Below are 11,871 nucleotides of genomic sequence, written 5' to 3' on the forward strand. Positions count from 1 at the left end.
TGTATTTTTTTTTTTTTTAGTAGAGACGGGGTTTCACCGTGTTAGCCAGGATGGTCTCGATCTCCTGACCTCGTGATCCGCCCGTCTCGGACCAAAGTGCTGGGATTACAGGCTTGAGCCACTGCACCCGGCCGCCTTTTGTCATTCTCTTCACTTGCTGTTCACACTCAGGTGCCAGCCTTTAGATACATAAAAACTCAGCTGCGTAAAGCAGCTTTTTAAAAAATTTTTGCAACAGGTGTGACTTTTTCTAGTTATTATTTGTTTTTTTTTCCTACTGAGTTGAGTTACTATTGCACGTGACAGTGACTCTCCCAGCCAGAGAAATGTCTTTGGAGCTACCAGCATGTGGAAAACAAGCCTTTTCTTCAGAGAGAAAAGGTGTGCAGACACACACTCTGCATCCCTTTCTAATAAAAGCCGTGTGGCTTTTTGGATCGGAAGGAAACACAAAGCCCGGCCTTTGAGTACAGGGATGTGGCAAGATCTTTGGGGAGAAGGTGGAACTTGGGGACTTCCGACCTTGCCGATGGCCAGCAAGTGCACGCACCTTGGGGGCTGCTGCCTGGTGCTTGCAGGTGTCTCCTCCCTTCTGCTGGGGGCCGCGGCCTCAGAGCCACCCAGGCAGGCAGGAGAGAGGGCCAGAGGTGGGGCTGCCCCGTGGCTGCACTCACTCTGTGTGGGTCTCCCAGGATCGCGGCCGGGTCACGGCGGGCTCTGGTCCCGCTCACTTCCTATTTTCCATGAGCACGCTGTCTGCGTCTCTGTCACGCTGGTGTCACTCTGATTTGCCGGATGAGCCGCTTGACAGAGCTAGGTGATGGCTGGGCCCAGCCTGCAGATGCTCGGAGCCGCACAGCCGGACGTGCAGCCTGGCGGGCGCCTCCCGTCCCGGGGAGCGGTTTTTAATTCGCTGTAATTTATGCATCCTTGCAGTCCTGAGAGTGCCTGGCCTGTCAGCAGAGCCGAGATGAAGGCTGACAGTTGTCACCAGGGCCTGAAGGGAGCCTCACATGATGACACATTAGACAGACTAATGATGTTTTCCTCTCGCTTCTCTCTCGCTCTCCTGCCTCCTCACCTCCACACCAACCCCGCCACGGCCCTGCCACCGCCACTGCCACTACCATCACCTCGCCACCGCAGGGACGCTCCGGACGCAGGCCCGGCCAGGAGAGTTCGTCTGCATCGAGTGCGGGAAGAGCTTCCACCAGCCCGGCCACCTCAGGGCCCACATGCGGGCACACTCAGGTATCGCCCTCCCACCCAGCTGTCCCCGAGGGAAGCAGAGGAAGAGGGGTCTCTTCTGTCAGTGGCTTGACCATCCGCAGCCAGGGAGATACTGAGATTTCAGCCCCTACCAGGTGGGGGGGCCCTGCCATCTGCCTCCGGGATCGTATACCGGCCGCCCCCACTCCACACCTGAAATGGATTTTTTTGGTATCCATGTGCCATGTGGTTTAATTTGAGATAAACCTGTTTGCAAATGTTCCATTTTAATTAGAGAGTAACTGACTCCTCAGAAATGAATATGCTAATGAATGGCATTGCCAGCAGCACACATTTAATCAAAGTACCCTTTTAGCACCGTGTAGGCATGGTTTTGTGTCCTCGCTGGCACTGACTGGACTCTGTGGGATACGCCTGGGCCCCTTTTTACCTGGCAGGATGTACTGCAAAATCCCTCAGCCTTTATGTAGAGAGCTTGCGCCCGATCAGGCTGGAAACTGTCGGGACAGTGCAGGGGCATTAGAGAGATGGGGAGACGGGGTTCTCTATCAGCGCTCTGAAGGATGCACACAGAAGCTGGTCTGATGCAAGATGACACAGGCCAAATGGTAAGTAATGCAAGAAGAGGGTCCCTTGCACACACACCGATAATTAATGTTGTCAGTGATTGCTTTTTTCAGCAGCGAGGTCTGAATTAAAAAGGGCAGTGGCCCCAGGCAGCCATTATCACAGTCTCTTACTGTAAGTGTTACGGTAAATTGGTATTTTCCAGCCACAGGCTAGGCGCTGGTGTCTTTTTTTGTGAAAGTACTTAATCTGTAATGGACTCATTTAATGTGCACGTCCTGAAGCTCACACGCTCATCTGTTAACAAACCCCTTGTTCCCACAGTGGTGTTTGAGTCCGATGGACCCCGGGGTTCTGAAGTTCACACCACCTCCGCAGACGCCCCCAAACAAGTAGGTCTCATGATGAATTGGATGTCTGGGTTTTGATGCAGTAGCTGGGAAAGGTGCACCATGATGCTCATCGCTGAAGCATGACCTCCTTTTTGTTTTTTTTCACAAGATGTGTAAATAATCCTATACACTTTCCTGGAACGTGACCCTTCGGGGCCGTCTGTGGGCAGTCCCCGCACAGAAGCCCTCCCAGCCGGGTGGTGCAGGGTCTAGGTGCGCACCGCTGGTTGTTGGTTATGTTGGGGAGGAGGAAGTCAGGACAGACTGGCGGTGACTGCAAACACTAGAAACTCCCTTTTTTTTCCAAGATGGTTTTGGATATGAGTTTGCTTGAGAACAAATGATGGTTAACCTCCTTGAGGAACATTATTTTTGTGTTATTCTGTAAGAAAAGTTTCACGTCCAGCGTGGTGTCTTGCGGCTTTATGCTTTGTTTCTCTGCATTACAAACACAACTGGCATGGCCGGAGTGCCTGAAAGTGGCTGTGTGCCTGTGCCCGTGATGCACCATTCCATCCAGGTGTGACTTGTGTACATACACCACTCAGTATACACGGAGTGTGCAGGACCCTTGCATCAGCACGCGGTTCTGAGTCCTGCTGTAAAGTAGTGCGGCGCCCACAGCCCACAGCGGGTCTCTTGCGTTCTTTCAGGGTGTGAGTGTGTATCTTCATTGCTCTCCCATTTTGCCCTCGGAGGACGTCACACCCGTGTGGCACAAGCATTCTCTAAATAACATTCTGGCTTTCTCCAAAGACAAACGCTCCCCTTTGTCATTGAGGAAAGAATTTCTTTGCCATGACAGTCAAGCCTTGTCTGGGTGGTCGAATTCAGTTTGTGTCCCCTGCCCTGACAAATCTAATTGTCTGTGGGATTCCTGGTTGCTGGTGAGGATGAGGACGATTAAGACCTCCGAGGGATCTCAAGACTCAGTATGATCTAGTGAGATCTCAAAGGAAACTCGAGAATCATTCTAGTTTAGTTCTGGAGCCTCCGAGGGATCTCAAGACTCAGTATGATCTAGCGAGATCTCAAAGAAAACTCGAGAATCATTCTAGTTTATTTCTGGAGGAAAAAGGTGTGAGAGGCATGAAATGGCTTCACCAAGGGCCTGCTGCTAATGAGTGATTGAGCTGGGCTAGATGTCGAATTGACATTACCTGATTAGGGATTTCGTTTCCTTTTTTTTATTGCCTTGGTAGAATTTCTATGTGTTGTTAAAGGCCTTTGCTTCACGTATTGTTGACAAAAAGCCTTGCCATTTATTACAGGTTTTAAATAATTAGCTTCTGCCTTTCTTAATCAAACCCACAGTTACCCACTACTATGACAACTTATGAAATAAATAAAACATCTTTCTGAAAACGGAATGAAAAGATTTCCAAATGCATGACCTCCACTGCAGTTAGGAAGCGTTGTCCTTTTTAACAGAAATAAAACCCTCTTGCCACAAACAGTCACCGTCATGTGTTTGTGGGATGTAGTAACAGCAAGGTCATGCCGTAATTGAGAATTACAAGTTGATGTTACAACTGGAGCGAGTCCTAAGTGTTCCTGCTTGCACAGGTGACCCGTTAAACCCACCAAAGACCTGGCTTTTGGGTAGGAATGTTTGACAGGGGCGGGAAGCCAGGCCAGGCAGATCTATGAACAAGTTGGTGAGATTCTTCAGGAATGCATGGCAGTTTTATTTGCTGTCTATTAATTCTGCCTGAGCCCCTTTGAAAAGCTCTTGTCCTAGGGAGAAGTAGGAGATCAAAAAGCAAGTGTTGTAGACTGTATTTTCAATAATTTCTGTGTTACTTATTGGTTATGCTGGGAGTTTATAATAATTGTTACTCATTCCTGCTTCTGATATAGAAAAGATGTAGTTACATCATTGTCGTTGTCTCTCTAGACTAAAATGTTGTTACTTTACACTTCACACCAGCTAACCTCTTAGTTTCGAGTTTACAGTAACTCAGTATCGTGGTCTGAGTTAATGTGTCTTTCAGACTTAGCTTATGTATTCACTGTTGGTGTGAAGATCTCAGTGGACCAGCTTCCCTTGCATTCGTAGGACAGTGGCCTTGGCATTAAAACTGAGCTAGATTTGTATGCGTCTCCTGGTGTGGCAGCTGGTTTGTTAAATTCCGTGTAAGAGATCATGGCCTCTGATAGTACTTTTTGTCTTTCATTACATTTAAAGTAGCTTTTGGTGATTTACCACTGAATACCCTGGTTCTCTAAGGAAATTGCATTTTCCTTAACGTACTTTGGAACTATATCTTTAAGCATTCCCATACAGATCTGTTGCGTAGGATAATTGCAAAACACATCAGTAATAGGTAGAGGTTTAAATCCTAGGGTTCTTTGTTCTCATCCTGTAGTTCTCGTTGTTTACAGAAATCACAGTAGCTATGTTAAATTTAGAATACCTTATAGATTTATAGAAAAATATTCTGTAGTTATGTATGTCTGGAATGTGATTCATACTTACCAATCATATTCTTTTTCATATTGAGAGTGCTTTACCAACATTCATTAATATTTAAATCAGATTCTTTTCCTGTGGGCTTTAGATACTAGGGATCATGGCTGTGTTTTTTTTGGATCATGCAACACTGTGTATTCATGCAGAAATTATTTGATGTGACACTTAAAGTCAATGGACTTTTATAGATATACATAATAGATGCTAAATTATTTAATTGAAACAGCATTTGGAAATTCCATTTTATAATAATTTATTCACTCATTAACAATATTTATTGACCACCCATTGTGTGCCAGGCCTGTACAGGGTACTGGGGAGACAAGAAAACCATTTTTCCTGCTTCTCTGGTTCCAAAGGTCCATGGGTGGCTTAGACAGGAAATAGGGCAGAGCAGGGTAGCGCTGTGACATGGGAAGGGTCCTGTCATTGAGGCTGGAGGCGCTTGGAAGACTATGGAGGGGCAGAGGGATGGGCGTTCCTGAATAGCTCAGCACGTGGAAGGCCCAGAGTGGAGGAACACGTTCCACTGGAGGAGCTGGGTGGGGGTCAGCTCAGGGAGGGAGAGCCGGAGTGGGTGGGCAGAGGCTCGGGACTAGGGTCTAGGGAGCACCAGGTCTCCTTGCTGAGACTCATGAATTTCTTCCATGGGGGAGAGAGAGCCCAGGGGCAGGACGGACACCGTCAGAGTTGTAGCGTGAGAAGAGTGAGCAGGTCACACGCCACAGAGAATGGGCTTTGTGGTTCCCGGTGGCAGGAGCAGCCCTTTGGAGGCGCTTCGCTTGATCCCAGCGAGAGACAAGGTGGCCTGAGCTGGCATGGGGCTGGAGAGAGCGGGTAGATTTGAGAGGTAACACAGAGGGATTGGGTGTGGGAAATGCGGGACAGGAGGGAATCATGTTGACCCCAGGTCTGGCTTCAGGCAGCTGGCCCCAGGCATGATCCATTCCCCTGAGGCTGGAAGGAGGAGCAGGATAAAACATTTCCAGGTGGAATTCAGGGTAAGTGAGAGCTTCGTGGAAACCCAGGTAGGAGTGTCCAATAGGCAAGGCGAAGATACGGGTTTAAAGTGGAGAGGAGAGATCCTGGCAGAGACTAAATATATCTAATAGCTATCAACATTTAAATTCATTCAAGGTCAGCCAGTGCTACTTTTAGAGACCCAGATAATATAAATTACTAATCTCTTGGGCTATTGAGTAGAGGCTTGAACGTTGATCCTCCACCATAGACATAAAATGTAACCTAAGTTTCCTTATCTATAGAATAATGATAATGGTGCTTATTTTGTATACTTGCTGTGGAAATCAAGTTAGAACATACACCATGAAGCACACATTCAATGTGACCTCGTCATTTATTCTAAAAATAAGCAATTTTCCTTAATAACTGGAGGAAACTCACATACTTGGAGAGCATTTCTGTGGTGAGCTCACATGTGAACACGTCTACACACATAACGCCTGTGTGGACAGATGACTGTCATTGATAAGCCGGTTAGTAGATTTTGCTTATGAACTCAGTTTGACGGCATGTTTTCTTTACTTGGTGTCTTGTGGCTTTGTTGGAACCTGCCAGCGTGCTTCTCTTTGTTTTGTTTGGTTTAAGAGACTTGTCGTTAATTATTCATTAAAGAGAGGATGCAGGAAAACTGTGAGTTTGAGAAAAGTATTGTCAGGATAGGCCTAGTTACCTCGTTTGCTACATTCTGTTCAAAAGCCCTCCGGTTGGTAGACAGACATTGCTGGTTTTTGTAGAACAATTGCCCTTACTTTGTCATATTAATATTTGAATATTCGATACTGGAAAATTCTGAGAAATCATGATACACCGTCTGTCTCAGCGAAACAATTCAACAGGCACGAGGGCCAGGTAAATCTGCTGAAATTGATTTATTTCACCGTAGGTCAGAATCAAGAATAAATAATTAAATTAAAGTCAGTTTAATTCATCAGCACACACCTGAAGCTTGAGGAGAAATAAAGTAGTTTCCTTTCGTGGTGACACTAGTAGCAGTCTTTTTCAGCACATGCACTGTTTAAACCTCTTCCGTGTTACAAACACTTACTTTAAGACCGCAGAGGACGTCATGAAAACCAGATAGTCAAGCAGCCACTTCTTTCTGAACACCTTCCTTTGGTAGGCGGTGAGGGTGGAAAGGATGCCTGGAGCCTTGGAAGGCAGAGATGGAGGATAAATATAACAGGGCTCCCCGTAGGCTGTGGATGCTCACAGCACGCCCCTCTAGGCATCTCACTCTTTGGCCTCGATCGTAGACAAGCTGGAAGGAAGATGGTGAGAGGGTCCGGGCCCTGGGCCTCAGGAGCCCAACTGTGAAGGCATCCACCCCTGTGGGTGATTCTTCCAGCCCAGCGGCGGCCCTGGTGCTTGTCCTTGGTGCTTTTACTGTGTTTTGGATTAAGATGGTTCTAATGCCAAGGACTGCCGATCGTCCAAATCAAATTCTAAATGAGGGGAAGAGCTCATGCATGTTGTCGTTTAAAAGATGCTTGGTCATCCGTTTAGCACAACTGAATAAATGTTTAATTTCTAGTAATCATCAGTATTCATCATTAGAAACACTTTTTGAAAACAATATGTTGAAATCTGGGTGTTTTGTCCTGTGGATGTTAGAGGAAAAACTAGGAAGTTTCTCTGGTGTTGCAGAGAAATTGATTTTTTTTTGTTACATTGTTGTTAAACATTAGAAATTAAAATGATTTTTGAAACCAAGAAAAATTATTCCCCCCAACCTCGTGGTTTTGGGATTTATTAAAAGACCAGAATGACTGCTGAAATATGAAATCTGGTGTTTTGATTTGTTTGGATTCCTTGCCAGAATTTAAAGACTATGATTAATAGTTTATTTCTTATTATTCTAAATGTTATTTAAAAATAGTTAAGCTGGATAAATAATTCCATTAATCAAAATAACAGGAAATGAAAAAATAAATGGCGACCTAATTTGTCTCATTTTTAGCTGTGGCTATTATAATGCAAATGATGGAGAAATCACGTAGGTTGGTATATTTGAATATATGCATAATCTATTTTCAGTATCACTTTTAGAGTCTCAGCATCACAGATCAGAGTTTGAAATTCAGCTCATTTGCTTAAGCTTTTCTTGTTTATTAAACCAAACAAGCATCTTAAAAACACATTTTCCATTTTCTCTAAATATAATATGCTACCAAAAATCATGAATTAGACCTGGTGACTTATCCAAAATCACCCCAGTCGCATAGCCCTTGTTTACGGCTTGTTGGGTAAGGTTTTAGTCAATAAAGCATCGTGCATAATTGGTGCTCAGGCACTTAGCATTGCCTGTGTGGCTGACCGCAAGCCCTGTTCATAGGCTGACCTCCCTCTGAAGGCTGAGAGGTGCCCCGTGTGTCCTGGGGCATGGCGGGTGTTTTGTGTGCAGGCCATCGATCCACACCCACCACTACATACACATTTCCCTTGCCTTACTAAAAGAAAGAGAAAGTAGACCTCATAAAGTTCCAGTAGTCAATATCCGTCCCTACAACACGGAAATACCTTCCAGAAAGATAGTATTTCTTTCAGCATTACTGAAAAGCCCACAATTCACAGCTGCAAAAAAGAAAAGCGCAATCTTCTAAAAGCAGGCGTTCCATTTTTTGACTGCTCTTTCCCTTTCCGGAGGACAAGGCGATGTGGATGTGCTCAAAAGACTACAGTGTGTCCACTTAATTTGAATATTTCTGTGCCTCCTTTCTTCCATGTTTTATTCATTTCTTAAAAATGCTCTGGGGCTGCTTTATTGAATGATGACATGGTGGCCTCTGGTGAATCAATAACTTAAAACAACTCTCTTAAAAAATGAGGTATTGGAACACATCCCTTCAATTATGAAGAGACAATAGGCGTCTCTGCATCTGGATTTGTGAACACAGTTTAACCACCTAGTTGTTTGGTTTATCCGGACTTTGCAGTGCTTCCAAAATAAATATTTTTAAAGCCGTCTGAGCCCTGTAATGTGAAACATTAGCCCGTCATGGACAGAGGGCCGTCTTCCTGTCGCCTCTGGAACAGTCCGTTGAGGCCTAACCCAATGCAAGTCTGTGACTTCTGGTCCAAAGGAAGAGTTACCCAGGTGGATGTGCCCTGGGGGTGCCGTCCATGTGAAATCTAGGCACACAAAGCCCCCGTGTTCGTAGGCACCCCCTGACCACTTCTTACGGTCCCTGACGTCTCTTTTCACTATGCAGAGACGGTCAAGGCCAACACCCAACAGCTGACTGTAACTCCCAGTTTTCTTCCGGTAAACACAAGACCATTTTCCTTCCCGAATGTATTTGGAATTGGTTCTTGGTGAGCCCCGTTGATGATGAATACTTCCCGTCAGAACCTCAGAGATCTCTTCACAGCCTGATGTCGCTATACAAAAATGTAAAACAATCTTTCTCCGTTTACTGCAGGAAATTCACCATCTACTTAGGGAAGTTTTATCACATCTCTCATTCTGTTACTGTTTCCAACATTTCAAATAAACTGCTGTCTCCACCACTGCACCCACCCCCTAAGCCCTCATAAAATTTTGTGGAGTATCTTTCTGACTTCCACTGCATGTCATCTGGTAGATGTCATGAACACAGAGCCAGCTGTAAGTAGGAGTTTTCTGGAACTATTAAGAAAAGCCTTTAATTCATTATGTCAACCAGACCTTCCCCCACTCCGCCATTATTTCTGGGGTTCCCATAGGTCTAGCTGGAAACAGAATTTTACATGAGTCCCCTGGTTTATGTATGCATGTTAATTTCTGGTGGTCAGTTTCACTTCAAGATTTTAGCTGAAGGTTAATGCAGTTAAGTAAAATAAATCTGGCCATACTGTTTTTGTCCTCAGATTCTAAACGCTATTGTTCAAACAGGGATGCTTCACATGTCATTGGAGAGCATTCTCTGAAAGCTGTGGACCCCCATTTATGCTTGGTTTTCTCTCGCAGTTCACTGTAAAATACCCCTTCCCTTTTTCCGGTGTGGTAATTGTTTATGGAAATGGGTGAAAACGCGCTGAAGTTCTGACAGACGTATGTGAGAGCCGTGCTTTTCTTTTTGTTTGTATGGCCCCAAATTCAGCCTTGTTTTGGAACTACCGTTCACTTGTAAATCCGCTTTGTACTATACAATTTTACAATCTGGCTGCCTCCTCATCTTGCCAACTTGTAACCTTCTCTCCAGAGCTGGTTCAGACATTATCATTTGCCATTCTTACATGTGAAACCATTAGAGAAGTCTAATGATCCTTTCTAAATCACACTGGAAATGATTCTTTTTCAAGCCGCCTCTCTTTAAGGCAGCAAGGCACATTTAAACTTACTTCATGCTTATTTTATAGTATGAGTTACAGCTCAAGTCAGGTCTTTGCCGACTTGGTTGGCTTGCTCTGTGAAGGTCATTGTTTGTGTTCTTGGATGTTGATTAGAAAATTAATAGGAAAAATGCATTTAGAAACCAAAAGGCAGAAATGAGCTTTTCTCCTGTTCTTTCCTTTTTCTCACCCAGGGGAGAGACCATTCTAACACAGGTACCGTCCAGACAGTGCCTCTCAGAAAGGGAACCTAAAGGCGTGTTTCCGACGCACCCCAGGTCCCCGTAACGGCCATTAGCAGTACCCTCACGATGTCCCAGCAGCCTCCCACCTGTGACCTGGCCACTCCACGGAAGAACAGCCGGAGAACTCCTGAGCAGACACCTCACATCCCGAGCCGCTGCGCTGGAGTGGAACCTGAAGGCAGATGCCTCTCCTTGTTAAACGTTCAGAAATAAATGAAGATGCTATACTCTAGAAATACATGTAGATACTATATACACATTTACGTGCTCATCGCCCATAGTCCCATATTTTCTTATAATAAACAGTAGTACTGGCAGGCACAGTAGGGGCACAAGGCATCTATCTTATTCAAGACAAGTTTGAGACACTGGAAAAAAAGATACTTGTTACGTGTGTTGGACAGAGTGGCGAGGCTGAGCACTGTCACCGGGGCCTCCCATGCTAAGAGGGACTGTGGAGATGATGTCAGCACAAACCGTGGTGGATTTGAGGTTGATCGAGTATTAATACTACTGCCTCTCCTTGTCTTAGTGGGTATTTAAAATAGTAAATAAGAGAGGGGAAGGAGGTGACGTTCAGGTGCTGTGGGAAGCAGGCTTGGTGGAGGGGCATGATGATGGGACCCTCATGCTGGTTCCGTCACACTCTCCCTGGGGGCTGTGTGCCTGTTCCATTCCTTCCACCATTCGAACTGAGCGAATCCGGCAAAGGCGACACGTCTGTGGGAATGCGTAGATTCTGCCTCGGAAGAGAGCTAGTGGAACACTAAGAAAAGCAGGCTTCTTGTTTATTCTCAGGACCTTTTTGTAACAGGGCTACATTCTGCAAACTGCTTACAAAGGAAGACTATACGTCTTAACAAATTATTTAGCCACTGAGTCCTCCCGATTCGGACCTGTTTTAGTAATGGCAGAAGACTCCCTGAGCAGGTTCAGGGGCCCTAGATAACTAGGGTGCTGAGCTCTGGCACCTTCTGTCCCCACTCTTTGCCTCCCCGCCCCTTCCCTGAGCCACCCCAGCAAGTGGGTGTGTGTTCTCCCTGGGCCTGGTGACCTCCACAGGATGAGTAACTTCGTTCATAAAGGGTGGGGATCACCAGCCCCTTGGGTGGGGACGGCTCTATATACCTCTTCCTCAGTAATGCAAATGCGAGTTTTTGTGGTGGGGGTTAAGGCCCGTAACAAAGGATCTTAAACCATGCAGTGTACGCAATTGAAATTGTATTCCACAGATATAAATATTTTCTTTTCCCATTGCCGTGACACTATGTGTGATGGTAATATTTCTGAGAGTTTCAGATTTTTGCACATATGATTTTATGCATTATCAAAAGTTACTGCTGCCTTGAATGAAAATGTTCTGTGAAATTTTTTGCAAAAGCTTTACTAGGTTTTTTTTTAATTGTGAAATTTTGTAAAGGCAGGAAATGGATTAAAACGAGCATGCTAAATATATTTTTCAAAAAAGCAATAATTTTACATGTACAGAAATTATCCTAACCTTTAATACTGGTGAGAGCAACAGTTTACTTAATACAGTAATGGATTAGTGCAGTTTTTGTAGACAGTGGGCTTCTGATACAAAGTCTTGTTTAAACACACACACACACACACACACACACACACACAC

The 11,871-nt window shown here is 45.2% G+C and overlaps 1 protein-coding gene across 1 annotated transcript in view; it reads left to right on the forward strand.

Annotated features, from left to right (window-relative positions):
* Positions 1-10,477, forward strand: part of ZNF516 (zinc finger protein 516) — a 129,066-nt gene extending 118,589 nt beyond the window's left edge. Inside the window, exons 4-6 of the mRNA XM_011975880.1 lie at positions 1,147-1,251; positions 2,122-2,189; positions 10,191-10,477. Coding sequence (XP_011831270.1) covers positions 1,147-1,251; positions 2,122-2,189; positions 10,191-10,250 — 233 coding nt within the window. The 3' untranslated portion in view covers positions 10,251-10,477. The remainder of the gene's footprint in view (positions 1-1,146; positions 1,252-2,121; positions 2,190-10,190) is intronic.
* Positions 10,478-11,871: the final 1,394 nt, after the last annotated feature.

The sequence above is a fragment of the Mandrillus leucophaeus genome, unplaced genomic scaffold, assembly GCF_000951045.1.
Source record: "Mandrillus leucophaeus isolate KB7577 unplaced genomic scaffold, Mleu.le_1.0 Scaffold16, whole genome shotgun sequence".
NCBI lineage: Eukaryota > Metazoa > Chordata > Mammalia > Primates > Cercopithecidae > Mandrillus > Mandrillus leucophaeus.